At 57.3% G+C, this 17453-nt stretch overlaps 1 protein-coding gene across 1 annotated transcript; it reads right to left on the bottom strand.

Annotated features, from left to right (window-relative positions):
- Positions 1-386: 386 nt before the first annotated feature.
- VOLCADRAFT_96123 (uncharacterized protein) lies at positions 387-15785 on the bottom strand (the record flags this gene model as incomplete). The annotated part of the gene is made up of 23 exons (XM_002955153.1): positions 387-545; positions 1695-1769; positions 2152-2410; positions 2622-2719; positions 3413-3508; positions 4544-4624; positions 5039-5434; positions 5978-6055; positions 6316-6413; positions 6570-6748; positions 7264-7428; positions 7703-7858; positions 9926-10050; positions 10442-10503; positions 10999-11087; positions 11309-11653; positions 11888-11981; positions 12169-12271; positions 12739-12867; positions 13069-13182; positions 13723-13767; positions 14075-14394; positions 15119-15785. 23 exons carry the CDS (start codon positions 15783-15785, stop codon positions 387-389), a joined length of 3933 nt encoding a protein of 1310 aa, XP_002955199.1.
- Positions 15786-17453: the final 1668 nt, after the last annotated feature.

Below are 17453 nucleotides of genomic sequence, written 5' to 3'. Positions count from 1 at the left end.
CGCGCCTCTGAACGGTCTGGGATGGTGGTAGTCGCCGTCACCTCGCTGCGTCTGTACTGAACCCGTGCTGCTCGTACTGGTCGATATTGAAGAGCTGCGACCGCTGCAGGTGCTGCAGCTGTTGTACAACTTAACGATCCGAGCCGAGCCACACGAGGACATGATGAGGATGTGGTACATGAGTCATCATTTTATTTTTATCGTAGCTGTTGTAGCGATTTTTGCAGACGGACGAAGTTGTAGACGTTGCTGAAGTTTGTGTATGGAGTTTATGTTGATAGGGAGGGTGGTGCTAGAGATAGTGGAAGATAAGCAACGATGTACATGTAAATGCATATGGACGACCCGGTGGTGGGTCGGCTAGAACTTGCATCGTGTGTGTATATTTAGTGGTGAAGAGGAGCACAGCTATCCCAGAAAGCCGTTTCCTTCGTGCCTGTTATTTCACACGTAAGAAAGGTCAGATAGGGTCGGATATGTAAGAGATATATTATTGCTGCCATACACCGCAGCTGCTCTATGTCTTTCGAGCATCCTGTCGCACTCTGAAGCAGGAGGCAGAGTACCGATTACTGTTCGGACAGCATCGCGAAGACCCATGGGTCAGTTCAGTGAGGGTTGTTTTACAAGCGACATTTCAGCGGGCGTAAGCTATCCTACAGAAACTCCATCCACTGAAGCACTGCCACTCGTAAATTATTCACAGTTTCGTGTTAGGCATGGCAATTCCATATTTTGCAAGATCGTCTTAGCAAAAACCGTCTGACCTACAGGCGCCATCACCACCGCCATCCACGTCAACGCTTTCATACAGCCATTACAGTCGCATGACGTTGTGGCCACTGCCGTTTGCCGAACGACAGCTGACGTGCTGTATGTACAACACATACACGTTCCGGTTTCAACCCCCGATCTCCCCAACACCCGAGGGCGCCCAGCAGCAATACAGCATCAACGCAGACCGTCTAACGACTGCTATTATAGGTACAACTACATGCCGTACAATCAAAAAGAAAGAAAAGTACTAGAGGCGAGAGACAACGACAACACTTCCCATACGAAAATTTTCCATAAACGCAAACAGCTCTCGAGCATTTTCCAATCGTTCCCTTGTAATGCGTGCGATTATGAAACAAAACATTTTCATTCTTGGATAACTGTTAAGAGATATTCTCATTCGTTAATGCCCAACAAAACTTCCACAACCAATCCGTTCCAATTACACATCCCTCCCTCTCCGACCGGGCTCGACCCGAACAGCAGGTACTGGTGTTGGAAGGCTCCCGCGTCTCTCTGCATCAGACGGCTTTCCCGCAGAGCTCATGAGACTCATAAAATCAACATTTTTAGCATAAGGCTCGTTAATCAATCGACAATTTTCTGCGTGCTGTTTCCAAAGTCGAATGTGACGTACACTTGCAGTAGAGAGCTGAGTAACCCCGTTGCCGAATTGGTCCTAACCCAAATAACTTTAGCCATGACCATGAAGCCGTACGGGCCGTACTACGTCGATGTACAACACACGTACTCCAGGCCAGGGCGTTGCAGGCCACTGACACACACGCCAGGAGCTCTACCTACCCGGCTCGGGCCGAAGGTCCTTCTCGCGCCTCTGGTCCTCAACGCATGCGCATTCGCATACATACATACAACCCTAAGTTAACCACCCTGTAACAACATACATACATACGTACATACACACACTCGATACCTGCCACAGTCGGAAGAGCTTCGGAAAGCTCACTCAACAGCGGCGGCGGCTGTGGCGGCTGTGGCGGCAGCGGCGGCGGAGGGGAAGGAGTACCGCACTAGCGCGGCTGATGTGTGTATGCGCGCGCGTGTATGTGCTTTCAAGGTCATTTCCCTTTTGTGTCCCCATCCCGCAAACCTCCTTCACCCGTCCCTCTTCCTCCACCGCCAATATTATATGATACCGTTGCTGCTATCGCCACTGCTACTGATACTGCTACTGCCGCTGATACTGCTACTGCCACTGATACTGCTGCCGCCATAGCGTTCCCTTACGATGGGCACGGTCGGGCCCGTCGCTATAGTAACCGACGCTGCTACAGCCGTACTCTCCCGGCCACCACTGCCGCCGCCACCGCCGCCGCCGTCGCTGCCCCTTTCCTCTTCCCCCCGCCCGCCGACCAACTCCTCAAACAGAGAGGTCGAGCAGGTACTGGACTCCAGGGGCGGTACCAGAACCCAGCCGTTGGGATGTACGGCATTGTACGAAAAGGCGGTTGGTGAGCAGCGGCTGGAAGTTGTGGCGAAGGACGCGCCGCGGCTGACGGCTTCTTGGCCGGCTCGGGCGGTGGCTGCGGCTTGAGCTGAGGTCTGAGCGGCTTGGGCGGCGGCAGTGGCGCGCATGCGCTCAAGCTCGCCAAGGATGACCGCGAAATTGGGCCTGGTAGAAAGGCCACCGAGATGCGAGGAGAGGCGGGGGTTGAGTGAATGCGAGCGCGAGAAGGATTAACTTCTCGTAGACGTTACCGTACACACCTGCCGTACACACTAACCCCAGTATCTCCCTCCCCATCATCCGCAAACACAACTTCACCGCAACCATTCGCGATTATTTATTGTGTTGTACTCGGTGCGCAGGCGCAGAGACGTACCTCTTGTTGGGGTCTTGCGCCCAACAGGATTCGATCAGGCGACGTAGGTCGAGAGGAGTATAGGCTGGCAGTGCGGGACGCAGACCACAGATAGCCACCTGCAGTCGGGAAGTGGTGGAGGTGATGGTGCTGGTGATAATAAAGCGTGATGAGTGTGATGATAAGTATGACATGTTGATGGGGGGGGGTAGGGAATGTGTGGACCTGACCAACAGAGGACCCGCCCGGTATTACATCGAGGCGACGGCGGGAAAAGGCGCGGACCAGCCGGCAGGGGGCAGGGGTTGCTCCACCGCTGTCGTACATATGTACTGCATCATGCGCCCATGCGCTATGAAAGTCTTGAACTCTCTACCATGGCAAGCAGAATGGCAATGGCGCTTCTAAACCTAGGTTTATTTTATAATACATTTGGAAACCACCTGGCCATCATCGTTATCATCTAACAACAGACATGGCTAATAACCAATCCCCACACAATACACAACAGATATGCAAAGGCAGAGGCTAGTGGCCGCAGGTGAAGCTACAGCCCCTCCCTACAAATCCCTCCCAACACAAATCATGTGTCCAACGTCCTACGAGGCCCCGGGAGGGGAGGGGGGAAAGGTCTCCGACCTCCGACATCAATCTCATCGTCCGTAACGCCGCCGGACGTTAGCCCTATCGTCTGATACGCTGCAGCGAATGGACAAACAGTCTTAAAAAAAACCTGAAACCCCAAAACTGCCTAAAACCACCTAAAACCAGCTAAAACCAGCTAAGACATCCCCCAGAGAAACGAAACCCACCTGGTGCGGCAGTAGCGCGCGAGGCACCCCCCGATGCGCTCGATCCCCCGTAAACAGTTCGTACAACAGGATGCCAAAGCTGTACACGTCGACGCGCTTGGAGATGTGGCCATGAAGCATCAGTTCTTTTGGATTCAGTCCATGTAGGGGAGGAGGGCGGCATGTACGACACGCGGTACGATTATGGTGCTGTACAGAGGCTTGTACGATAGATTGTCAAGCTGTTTATCTTATATACCGCTGTTTATCTTAAAACACACACACACACACATACACACACGCGCACTGGGTGGCAACACAATCCCCAACAGCAAAACACAGCAGGTTCCCGCCCCCAACCCTCACAAACGAAAACCAAGCAAACAAAAGACACATCCTCACGCATTTTCCCGTACAACCATTCCTCCCTGTCGTACGTCTCCTTATGTTCCCCTTGGGGCCACCTACGAATACGTCTGTGTTCGTGTGTATGTGTGTGTGCGCCACTTCTTTATCGCCAGACGGCGTTTTTCCCTCCTTCTCCCCTCCGCTCCCTTCTTAACAGAAGCAAAGCAAAACCCCCCACTCACCGGGGGCCATGTGGTTTAGAGAGCCCTAAACCCCCTCTCCACACCAGCAACAACAATAGCAGTAGCAGCAGATGTGGCAGTAGCAGTAGTTGTAGTAGTAGTAGCAGCAGTAGCAGTAGTAGCAGACCGGGCAGGCGCGGAGGGGGTGAAGTGCGAAACGACGACAGCTCGCATGGGAAGATGTTTGTGACACGGACGACATGGACACCTAGTAACAACCAAATTCAAAGAGGCGGCAGAGCTTCGCCTCGGGACTTATTTCTCCCCTCGGCGTGCCATCATCAGTGTTATTAGAGCTGTATGCCCCTTGACGGATTCTGTTGTGTGTGCGTATGTATGTATGTATATGTGTGAAGATTGCAAATACCTGACACTGGCCAGGGACTGCTGCCCAGCCCCAACGGAAAGACCGCCTAAGTTATCTCCCCCGGACGGGAGAGGGGCGCTAGAGGGGCCCACAGTGTAATCTAAGTCATACACACATACACATTCACAGGCACACACATACATACATACATACATACATACATACATACATACATACAGGTACATATAAGCGCACCTGGGCGCACTGTGCGGTGATGTGAGTCCGCTCGTCGTCGCCGTCAAACCCTAGGAAGATACTCAACCCGAAATCCGCCACCTGCGCTTTTCAACCGAGACAACCAACCCAAACCAACCCAAACCAACCCAAAACCCCGGGGACGAATGAGCCGCTGGGTTTTGATATGGAGGGGGTGATGGAGGGGAGAAAAAGATGCGAGCGGAGGGCCGCTACACGCTTGTGGGTGCACAAAATAATGCACGCGAAACCAAATCAGCTAAACTGGTGTGACGGGATGTACGATGTGTACGACGTCGTACATGTGCTGACTTGATGTACATCACAGTATGAGTCTCGGTTGGGAGTGCAGGGATGAGGTGTTATGAGTGGACCGGGATATCTTCACAAAACACACTACCGAAGCCGTACACCTCCGAACCGGTGGTTACCCCCCTTCCTCGTTCCTTACTCCCCCCCAAAAAACACACGCTCGCGCACACGCAAACCACTCACCTTCGCGACTAATCCAATCGATGGGGGTACGAAGGCCATGCCCGACGATGACAACGATCTGGCGGCCAGTGTCGACGGCGGGGGCGACGCCGCCGCCGCCGGTGCTGCTGCCGCCGCCGCCGGGGCCCCGGTGCCGCCGCCGCCGACACTCCGAGCGGACGGTGCAGGTGGTGACGGTTGCCGTGATGAAGGCGGCAGCAGATCCCGCTGCTGGCACTGCTGCTGATGTTGCTGCTGCCAGGCCATATGCCCGTACTGTGTTCCCGTGAGCCCCATTCCCAAACCCCCGGGCCCCCCACCCCCACCGCCGCCACCTCCACCCCCGCCACCGCCGTACTGTGAAGTCCCCGACAAGCGCACTCGGTCATCCCCCGCTGCGGCTGTTTTCAGCAGGACCTGGCGGGAGAGGTGGAGAGAGGAAGATGTACGGCAGGGATGGTCATGACGATGATGATGATGATAATTCAGATTCTGCTACAGCTCGTCGTTCGTCTGGCAACCTCAATCGGGAGCTACAGCCTTAGTGAAGAGGTGGTGGCGGAGGAGGCGGAGGAGGAGGAGGGGAAGGAAGGGAAGGAGGGGGAGGCGGGGGACAGGTAAAGGGAAGGGGGGGATGAAGTGATGATGATGACGATAATAATCATGCTATTGACGATGAAGTTGATGCAAAAGTCTAGGAAACAACTACCGGCGTACAAACCACCAACTGCAACTTCAACCGCCGAGTGTGGCCTTTGGGGTTTGGGGGCGTATTGAGAATGAGGGAAGTGTTGTTGGGGGAGAAAGCTGTGGGATAGGGATGAAAGGTGGGCGCAATGCAGGAGCAGATCGTGGAGATGAATCAGTTCTCATGGTGCCGTACTCTGTAAGCAAAAACTTCTTGCCGTACGCTGCCGTACGTGCCATAAGCGCAAAATAATCAACTACTTGAGTACTTACATTTGATGCTTTGACGTCTCCGTGCACGACACCGTGGCTGTGGAGGTGGAGCAGCGCAGACGCCACTTCGCAAGCCACCTGATCGGTTGGTTAGTTGTTGGTTAGTGGTTTGTTAGTTGGTGATTTGGACACTGCAAAAGAAGTTATATATTGGTTAAACGCAACTTCCAAGTGGTTAGATTACCAACGCACAAACCGTCGCCCAAATGAAGCTCAGCTGACCAAGGTATCACAAGAACCCGTCCGAAGCACAACAACCCCCCCTAATGTAATGGGCTACGATGGCTCCCTGTCGTACTCTTACACGTTCTGACATACATACGCCAGCACACGCACACCTGCAACATCAATCCGTAATTGTACGACAACTGCCCTCTGGACCGTTGCTCCCGTACATAGGACGAGCTCCGCTCCGGGCTCAAGCGCTCCCCCGCTGCTGGTGCGGCGGCGGCGGTGGTGGTTGGCGTCGCAGCAGCGGCGCCGCCGCCGCCGCCATTGTACGGCGGAGGCGGCGGAGGCGGAAGCAGCAGCGGCCGAGTGGGTTGCCCTGTAAGGGTTGATAACTCCCCCGCCGGCCTCAACCCCCAGGCACCCCCCTCCTCAATGTTAACCCCCGCCCGCCTGGGGTCAACAAGCGGCGCCTGCGGCGGATGAGCTTCGTCGCGGTCCGCTACTGCCGTAGTGCCGCTACCGCCGTCACCGCCTCCGCCTCCGCCACTGAATCGGTGGAAAACTCCGGCGTCCAACGCCTGGCGCAGCGACCCTCGGTCGCTGCGTACGACAAGTTGGCAAACGGTACGGCAGTGCCAATAACGTAGTGTACGGCATGCTGAAGGAGCAAGGAACCTCCTACCACCAACCTCCTACAGAACCGCATCCGATTCTTCGTTTTGGAAACCAAACTTGCACACACATACACACACATGCACACACACACACACACACATACATACACATGCACACACACACACGCACGCACACACATACACATGCACACACACACACACGCACACACATACACATGCACACACACACACACGCACACACATACACATGCACACACACACACGCACGCACACACATACACATGCACACACACACACGCACACACATACACATGCACACACACACACACGCACGCGTGTGTGATCAAAGTGGTGCATAGTCACAAAGGCACAGGCCAGTCCCGTCAAAACACAGGCACGTCTCCCCGCCCCGTTCCCCACATTCCCCCTCCCCATGCCGTACGCCCCACCACCAGCCGCCCCTTCACCGCAGAGACCCACCAATACTCCAGAACCAACAGCAGCTCATGGCCGTACAATCGCGACTGCTCCGAAACCGCCGGAGAAGCGTCAGGACAGATCTCCGTACTGCCTCCACTCGCTCCAGGGGCGGCTGGGGAACCGCCGTCGTGCTGCTGGTTCGAGCCGCTGCGGTCCACATCGGCGCTGCGGGGGCTCGCCAGGCGTGGGGAGGGTCGTGCGGGCCTTATGCATCGACTGTATGTCCGTCTGTCCGTTTGTGTGTCTGTCTGTCTGTTAAGTATTTCCTTTTCGAGCCTCAGCGGCAGAGTCACATGGCCAGCCTCAGTCCCGGTCGGGCACGGTGTGAAACAAACAAACAAACAAGCGAACATACATAATACATACATACATAATACATACATACATAGCGATCTACCCACGGATATCAGCCGGATTGTGGGCGCCCTGGGACACCTACCACCGCTCCGGGATATCGAGACCAAACCCCTGTCCCCCGGACCTTGGTGCTGGGCAACCGCGTTGTGGGGTAACCCGTTGCTCCCCAATACCGGCGAGGCAGACCCAGACAGCTTGAACCGCCGCCCGGGCCTTGAGGCGCACTTCGTGGGGATCGCTACATGCAGGAAACTGCAAACGGTGGGCGACCTAGTGCGGGTCTGGGATCTAGTGGTGCATACTCGAGTGGCCTCCCTCCCCAGGTGGACCTGGCCCGCATGGGTCAGGACACACCTCGACCCGTCAACCCCAGCACCCACGCGGGACAGGTCAGCGACCCTGGCAGCCCTTAAGACGCTACATGGCGCTATCAACCCGGCCTGGCTCGAAGCTGCAAGAGCAGTGGAAGCCCAACAGCAACAGCAACCCCAGCCGCAGGCACAGCTGCTGCCACAGCCGCAGCCACAGCCGCAGCCACAGCCGCAGCTACAGCCGCAGCCCTCCCAGGAGGCAGCGACAGGCGGCATCACCCGGAAGCAGCTGTGGTTGGTCCAAGCCCCGACCGGCTGCGAGCAGGCCCCCTGGGATGTGATCGCCCTGGCGGCCCTGTCTGCTATGGAGGTAGGCAGGTGCTGCCTGCGAGCAGCCGGAAGACGACTGGAAAGGGCGGCTAACCCCGCGACAGAACAGCCAGAGCAAGCGCAACAGATCCAGGCGCAAGGGCCCCAACAGCGGCGGATAACGGACTTCTTTCACCTGGCCAACGGAGTGAGACCGCACGAGGGGCCGCCGCTGAACGCGCCGGTACTCGAGGATCAAACGCAGGGGCCCATCGCGGGACCGGGGACGGCAACAGCAGCAGCAACAGCAGCAGCAACAGCAACAGCAGCAGCAACCCCCCTGGAATACGCCCGCGCTCGGGCAGTAATGGACTTCTGGGCGCGCTTGCGCTCTTTCACCGCGCTCAATGTCCCAAGGCGGGGCTGGGACGGAGTGGGACCCCACCACCCGATCCTGTCAATCGTCGGGGGAGCACTGCGCTGCGCGGAGGCGGTGGACATCACGACCTAATGGTCAAGCGGACGCGGCGGGAGCTGGAGTTTAGGGGATAAGGGGATAGGGTGTCGAGGCGCGAAGGGGGGATTTGAGGTGGTGGGGGTGGTAGGGAGGTCGAGAGGGAGGTTGAGGGGAAAGGTTGCGAGGGGGGCAGGATCAGGGATGGGGCTTGGGGGGGTGCCGCGCAAGGGGACATGGGGGAGGGAGGGTTTATTTGCCTGGGGGAGCCGTACCGGCGGAGGGGGGGGAGACCGGGGAAAGGGCGGGGAGAGCCGGGGGGGGAGGGGAAGAGGCAGAGAGAGCACCAAGAGGATGTAGGGTTGAGGGGTGGTGAGTGGAAACAGGTGGCCGTAGCGAGGGCGCGGATGAGGGGGAGGTGGGCACCCAGAAGGAGGGGCCGTACTCGAAGGTGCGCGCGTGGTGCAGGACTAGGTTCTTCAGGGTACGAGACCGGGTTTTTCGTGTTGCAGCGTCTAGGTGAGATAGGATCTTGGGAACCAGCCGTCTTGGTAGAGCGGTATTGGGGGGGCGCCGAGCTGGCTACCCTCCCCCCCTGTGGTTTCCGGAGGCTTGATCGCCCTGTGTTGCCGCAGGGTCTTCCCGTTTGAGTACTTTTCTAGTTAGACCCAGTGCTGTGGAAGGGCGCGGACTTGTGCGGTGTTATCCCCCCGACGGGGGCTATCTCCCCTGGACTAGCCCAGGGAGGGAGAGGCGGAGGAGGGTAGTAGTCTCAGGAGGCTGTTTGGCGTCTTGTGGTGTGAGCTCTTTGCGCTCTTTTTATTGCGTGAGGATTTTTGAGCTTGGTGACCTCCCCAGCCCGGGATGACGCGTCGGGCTCCCGGTCGCCCAGGTCCTGGTTGCGAGCTCTCTGAGATGCTCGGTTCGTTCGGTCGGCAGGAAGAGCCCCCCAGTTGCGACTTCGTTTATGTTAGGAGACCAACGGGCATAAATCCCGTCTAGTTGGAGCGCCAAACAAGCGCTGTTGCGTGCCGGCCGTCGTTTCCCGTGCGGCCTGACCCGGGGGCGGAGTGCATGAGACTAACCAGCCGTTTGCACCCCCCCCCGCGCTGTGCTTCGGCCCTGGGCCCCCGGCTTTTCAGCCCACAGTGTAATCAACGTCATACATACATACATACATACATACATACATACATACATACATACATACATACATACATACAAAGCCCACCTCTCGGACGGCGCAATGCTCCATAGCGGTCGGAAGCTGTATGTGTACGTCTGTACGATATTCGGATGCGACATGGACGAGCTTATGGCCGCCTCCATCACCGCCATTTGCCGTCGCCGCTGAGTCTGTGTGTGTGCGTGTGTGTTGGGGGGAGAGAGGTGGAGGCTGGCAGGGGTGAGACGGGGGAAACATGGTGCGTGTGTGTGTGGGTTTTTGAGAGACATGCAAGCTAACCCTGGCGACACCCCGGGAGAGCGGAGGAAACCCCGGGAGCACGTGTGTGTATATGTGTATGTGTGTATGTGTGTGGGGGAGAGAGGGGGAAAAACGGAAAGACGTTTCCCGGAGGTTGGGAAACGCTGTGTGTGTATAGCTACCCTGACCCAAACCGGCAGTATGTCGTACTTAGGGTAAAACACACACACGTGCCTTTAACGACGGCATAGTGGAGCAGACGTACGTACATACATTCGTACATACGTTCGTACATACGTTCGTACATACATACGTACATACCTGCGTGAGGTTCCCCGACAGGACCAGGGCCTTCAGCGCCACCACGGTGCCCTGCCATATACCTGTACGATACAGTAAATTAAGTAGACAGGCGGTACGTACAACATGTCGTACAGGCAATGCAGCCCCGCACATCCGGGTGGCCCCCTTTCCCTCCCCAGAAAATTCCCCTCGGTTTACCTGTACGGCGAAACCCATTTCCGTACGAATACCCATAGGCCGCATGCACCACCACATTACCCCCCTCACCCCCCTCTGCCCCTTTGCTTTCCCTGAGGTTTTACGTCTGTACGTCAGCAGCTGATGTTGTACTTCCTCTTCTTCTTCTTTTTGCTTCGTCATTTCCTCTCCCTCCTCCCCCTTCCCCTTGTCACCCATGATTTCCCCGCCCACTCATTCACCTTTATACACCGTGCCAAAGCTACCCTCCCCCAGGAGCGATAACACCTGGACTCAGACAAGTAGGGCATTTGAGAGATTTGAAATTTGAATTTGGATTTGAATTTGGGCTGGGATTTGGATGCGGGTATGGATTTGGCACAGACGGACAGACGCACCTGTACTTGCAATGGGGCTCCGGGATGTTTCTGTGCTGCCAGCAGCAACGACCGTCGTACAGATTCGACGTCCGAGGGATCCGGGGGCCCTGCGGCGGGGAGCCGGGGTGGGGGGCGGGGGGGCAGCAGGTTGGGGCGGGCGAATGTAGACAGCCGTGTCGCCACCCTAACTTTGCAACTTGGTCGCATTCATCTCCGTACGACACCCTCTCCCTGGACACGCGGAACAGGCTCCACCGCCGCCGCCGAGGCCACATACCCATGTCGTGTTCCACGGCGGCCACGACGTCCCACGTGCCACCTACCTAACTGGCCTCGCCCGACAGGAGCCGCCGCCGCCGCCGCAGCAGCAGCCGCAGCCAGGGCTGCGGCTCCGCCGCCGCTGACGCCACCGGCCGCCGCCGCCGCCACCACCGGCCGCGACGGCGTCTTGCTGCTGGAGGTGGATACCTCGGCACCGCCGCCACCGCCGCCGCATTGGGTGCCGCTGCTCTCCCCCTCCGACAAGGTTGGCTTACTGGCTGTCGTACTGCCACCGCCACCGTCACTGCCGCCGCCGTCGAAACTGCCTCCGCCATCAACGCGACGGGGGGGATTAGCGCCAGCTATTCCAGTATCCTTCCGAGCCGCCTCCGCCGGCGTCACCCTGGCCGTCCTGTCCCGTACATGCAGTACACCCGTCCCGGTCAAGGATCCCATCCCCGCCGCCGCCGTCTCGCATCCCTCGACGCCGGCAGTCGCGCCGCCGCCGCCGCCGCCGCCGCCGCCGCCGCCGCCGCCGCCGGCGCCGCCGCCGCCGGCGGCAAGGCCGCCGCCAGCGCCACATTTACCATCATCGGCGGCCTCCGCCGCCGCTGCCTCTGACGCCGCCGCCGCCGCTGCCACCCACCGCCGCCGCCGGAGTACGTACATCCCGGCGAGTGCTGCAGCGACAAACGCTAATGCGGCGCCACCACCTACAGAGGACGACACAAGCCTGAGGACTGAGCGGCAGGCCGGGGGGGCCGGGGGGGCTACACAGCATTGCGAGGTGTGTACACAGGAGTGTACACACACGAGGCACGTGTGGGTTGCCGTACACTGCTCCACGTCCACCAGGGCCATTAGCGCAAAACAGCTGAATAGCTAATTGTACGGCAAGTACGGCAGCTGTTAAACGATACTTCTCACCGGCCAAACCCGCCGCCAGCCCCACGACCACCCGTTGGGAGGGACTGTTACCGCCGCCGCCGCCGCCGCCGCCGGCATCGCCACGTCCGCCGGCCGCCGCTTGCTGCACGTTGGCATCCACCCCCGCCGCCGTCGTCGAGCCGCCTTTCGGCGGCGGGAGCGGCGGTGGCGCTTCCGCCACCGCGGCTACCGGCGGCCGTACGGCAACGTCCCCAAAGCGCCGTACCAGCTCCTTTTTTGTCCGCCCGGAGCAAGACGCAAGGGACCCGATGCAATAAGTGCGACGCAAACGACGAGCAGTAGCATGAAGCAGCACCAATAGCCGCCTCCGCAGCAGCAGCAGCAGCAGCAAAACCCTAAACCCACCTAAAACCTCGCCCCCTTTTACACCCCCTCTCATGCGCTTCTAGCTCCCCCCCCCACCTACCCAGTAGTCCCCAGAACTCCGCGCCCTCCTCAACTGCCAAACCGCCAACCGCCCAACGCCCCCCTCGTCAAACCCCAGACCTCTCCCCATATCTCCTTCCCCAGGATTAAAACCCTAAAACCCGCACGTTTCCCCCGACTCACTTGCGTGAGGCACTGATCTGCTGTTGCGGTTTCTAGGCAGGAGGCATTCACAGGGAAGTCACATACAATGTGGCTGTCAATGTACGACACGTCGTACCCGCCAGTGTCCCCCAATAAGCCCTCACGTGGCTGCGTGGGGGAAATGTAAAAACACGTGCGTGGGTGGCGGGGGAGGGAGGGGTAAACCACCAACTCAAAAAACACAGCCAACGGCCGCCGTACTGGGCTCTACTGTGTTTCAGTTAGTTGGGCCGTTACGATGAGGATACAAACTGGAGTCCATTTGGTGTCGTACATTATGCCACGACCTACAGTGTACGGCAAACTCACCGGCACATATACGGCTAGGCTCCGTACTTCCATGTACGGCTGCTTGCACATGGCAAGCAATGAGGAAGTGCTCCAACAGAAGGCCGAAGCGTTGCGGAGGAACACCTCCCGAGGCTGTAGGGGGGAGTGTGTGTGGGGAGAGTGTGTGTGTGCGTGGGAGGGGAGGAGGTGAAGTCGGTGTGTGGGTGTGTGGGGGGTTGAAGCGGGGCTCGGGCATATGGGTGGCAGCAAAGTCAAGGAGGGAAAACAGCTGCCGACGGTCAAAGTTCCAAACCCCTGGAGGACTGGGCATAGGGTTAGCGGAGGCGCTGGGGAAGAGGGGGAGGGAGGGAGGGAGGGGTGCCATATTTTGAGATTGGATTATATTAAATTTATTTTTTACTTATTAAATTTATTTTTTAAGTTATTAAATTTATTTTTTAAGTTATTTTATTTATTTTTTACTTGACTCGGGTTGACTTGGGGTTTTAATAATACCTGGACAATTGCGCACGCGAGGACCCGGGCACTCCCCCTCCGCTCGCACCTTCCCCCTCATCGCGCCCTCCTTCCCTTTCCCACATCCCGGTTTGCCGCCGTCTCCTGAGGACAATCTCTCCCCCCCTTCCCCCCCCCCGAAACCCTCCTCTCCCCCCTTGCCCCCCTCTCCTCCACCTGGTCTGCGAGCTCGGGGTCCAGGGGGGGGTCCAGGGACTTAATCTGGGCCAGCGCCAGGGGAAAGGGAAGACACGCCGCGCGCCGCTGTACGCAATCCTCCAGCTGCAATCCTCCCCCGCCGCCGCTGCTGCTACTGCTGCTGCTGCTGCTGCTGTCGTTACTGCTCTTGCCGATGAAATCTTGCGCTTGGCCGACCTGGTTTAACGCCTGGGGTGACGGTGACGGCGGCGGCGGCGGCGGTTGCTGTTGGTTGTTGGTTGTGGCGGCGGTGGGCATGAAATGAAAAAGCACGCGATGGCACACAAGAGGGGCCGGAGAGAGAAGGGCGAAGAGATAATAGGTGTCGTACCTTATAGAGCTCCACTTTTCGTAACGTCAGCCATACACCGGCACCCAGCCGCAGGATGGCGGGAAGGAAGTTGATGTCCAGCCGAGTGTGCGTGCCCCGGGCATACCCGACGATGGTCAGGTTGCGGGTCAACCAAATGCCGCGGGAACCTAGACCGAGCGCCGCCGCCGCCGCCGCTGCATCAGTGTCCGCGTCCGCGTCTGTGGCGGCGGCGGCGGCGGCGGCCGCATCTGCAGCTTGAAGCTTGATATCGCGCACGAGTCGAATCTCTGTGATTGTCGATCCCGCGTACAGCAACTGGAAAAACTCCAGGGAGGTGCCTGCAGTACACCGCAGGACAGATCGTACACGGAACACATCTGAACATGTCACGGCATGTCGTACAGGGAAAATTGGTGATCGGTGCCCCGCGCCCCAGAGGTCCCGCGCAGGGTAGGCGCTCCCGTGCGGAGCCGGACAGGCGGGTATGCAGGTCACGGGGGCGAGGTGAACAGATTACAACAAACAACAAAATAGTGTAATGGAGCAGCCGTAGCAGTAATAGCAACAGCAGCAGCAGCAGCAGTAGCAGCAGATGCTGGGGTTTTATGCGGGGGGCTATACCTTAACCAAGTTATTGCGACTGCCGTACGGAGTATCGTACCTTCAACACACATGCATCACCCGCACCCGGCCTTTCGCATTTCTCTCCCCCCCCAACACACACACACACACATACACACACCGCCCCCCGGATCCCTTCTCTCTCATCCCCCCCTTGCTCGCCGCCGTAAACCCGTGGTTTCCCTCCACCACAACCACCCAACACGTGTCGCCGAAAATGCAACCGCCGTACGACAAAAAACTCCCTCGCCCCCGAAGACTCCTAAACCTGGCTAGTCTCGCTGCCCTCTCATGCAAAATACTTTACCCCCCAACTCGTCCCACAGACATTAGACTGGATAATCCCCTTCGTCGTACATGTGGATGCAGCCGTGCTGCAGTCGGTCCTAAAACCCTAAAACCTTGCGCCCCCGGCCTTCAGCCTCGGATGTACCCACGTACTTGCTGTGCCAACAAAGGAAGGGGGCGGCGGAGGCGGCGGAAGCGGCAGCGCCGGCGGCGGCTGCGACCCGTCCTGCTGCTCCGAAACCAAACTTTGCGGCTGCGACGGCGGTAGCTGTAGCTGCTGCTGGCCATCTTGGAGCAGTAGCCGCCTTGGTGCTGCTTTAGACACACTGTACGGCAACGCAGCTGCGACCTCCGATTCCGCCGCCGCTGCAGCAGCAGTAGCCGCAGACAGGAAGCCGAAGAACAGCAGCAGCAGCAGTAGCAGCGGCCACGGCCACTTGCAGGCAAACCTTCGGGTTGGGTGCCTGCGTGTTTTCCGGCGGCGCTGCTCTTCTGCCTGCTGCTGCTGCCTCTGCTGCTGCTGGAGCAGATCTGTTAGCGCTGCATCAACTAATAGTAGCATTAGCAGCGGTAGTACGGCCGTTTCCAAGCCGTACAGCTGGAAGGCAGCTTCAGAGTAATGACCGGCAGTCGCAGTAGCAGTTGCAGTAGCGCCAAGTGCGTTGAAAGCAGGGTACAGTAGGTCAGCCATGCGAGCTGTCTCCCCATTAGGGCCCGGGTTACAGGGGGCAACAACGCTGGGGACGCTGCTTCCGAGGTTGAAACGAACTCCTATGCTTAGAAGCTCTCTTTGCTCAGATTGCGCCATGTTAATCTCCATTTCATAGCGTAGTCCCAGCTACGATGCGAACGCGACGGGAACTACGAACTCGCGCCAAGCACCGCAAGGGAGAGTTGATAAACGACATTATAAAAGCCTTGATATAGGCGATATCCAGCGTCCTTGTCCAATGCTTTTGACCGTTGCCCCGTGGGCCGTGCCGGCAGGCCGGTTTGGAAGAAGGTATCAACGCCCTTGGGCTGGGCAAAAAAATGCAAGGATAGGAAAAGTGCAAGTTTATAAAAATTTAGGAGCTCTAGCTTGACCCTATCCTGCGAGTTAAGTCAAGCATCGGCTATGAAGGTTTTTCAAGCCGTTCCTCAGCTAACAAGGTAGGATAAGGCACCTGGCAGTGATACTGGCAAGCTGACGATATTCTCACATCCTGGTATGCTTATGGCGCCCTAGGCTCCCACAGAACGAAAGCCTTTGCCTAGAATTAGGTAAACCTAAAACTGGGCATACGACAGCACTCGCATCCACATCACAGTAATCACAGCAGTTAAAGTAGCAGAGATAGATTGGTATCGCCTATATAGCATGACGACGCGCTGAAAGTCTTTAACAAGCGCTCGTAAAGGCACCTTCGGAAGGGTTCGTAGTTAACAAATGGGTGTTTGGCGCTCTTATTGTGAATCCGAATTCATGTATCTGGATTGTTACTCGTGATTCACCCAGATTGTGCACTTTGGCATGCGAAGGCTAAATGACCTGTTGACTGAATATTCGGCTGATGTTCACTGTATGATGCTGCAGAGCTCCTTCCTAAGCCCAGACTGTTTCCTCTAACGAAGCCAGCGATGTGCTTCAAGCTCATAGAGCCGGCGTCTGATATAGCAGCACAATTTCTTATGGGTTGCAGTAAAATTCACAAGAGAAGTTCATCACTGCACACGAGCCCACCCATTTACACTCAATAGAACAGCGCATGAAAGGCGTACCCGATGATTAAATGATTATATAACCGCAGTCAATCCAACGCCGCGTCACCGGACCCGGTCGCACCCGTCTACACGTCAGCTGCACGTTAACCGTATCCGATCAAGTTGGACTAAAGCATCATTTACGCCCGCCCGGCCGTCAGGGCGATGGATTCAGGGCGATGACCTGGATCCACTTCGCCTTGCACTTTTTGATACAGGGGGATGGATGACGTACAACAAAGGTCACACTTGGCAAGAGAACATAAGCCTGCCAACTGATAACATTTCAGTATTCCTTTAATGAATAACAGGAATGAAATGCTGCTGAAACACTCAGTGTTGGAAAACGTAGGTGGCGCCGCAATGCTCACCCTCTGATCCACATAATGCCTTGAGGAATCATAAGACATGATTGGATGGCGTCCCAGTAGCTTAAGTACTCAGTCTATTGCTGGCACAGCAAGCTGACGTATGGATGCGCGGGAAGCCCATGACCCAATCTCTTGCCGTTTCGGACATAGGGACCATATAGGCTTAAATTCAATGAAGAATGTTGGAACAAGCCGTTAATTTGCTTGTTGTAAGCAAGGGTTGAGGCTTTACACAAAGAGGCTTTTACAAGAATGGAGTGGGAGTCATGCACATGGGCGCCCTTGCATGGCATAAGAAATGCGAAACATAGGTTGATAACGTTCGCTGTATGAATGTTGGTAAGATATTGTTCAGTATACCATCCTCGTTTGCT

Source organism: Volvox carteri, assembly GCF_000143455.1.
Source record: "Volvox carteri f. nagariensis unplaced genomic scaffold VOLCAscaffold_49, whole genome shotgun sequence".
Taxonomy (NCBI): Eukaryota; Viridiplantae; Chlorophyta; class Chlorophyceae; order Chlamydomonadales; family Volvocaceae; genus Volvox; species Volvox carteri.
The sequence above is the reverse complement of the archived record's forward strand: the minus strand, read 5'-3'. Positions and strand labels throughout refer to the sequence as shown.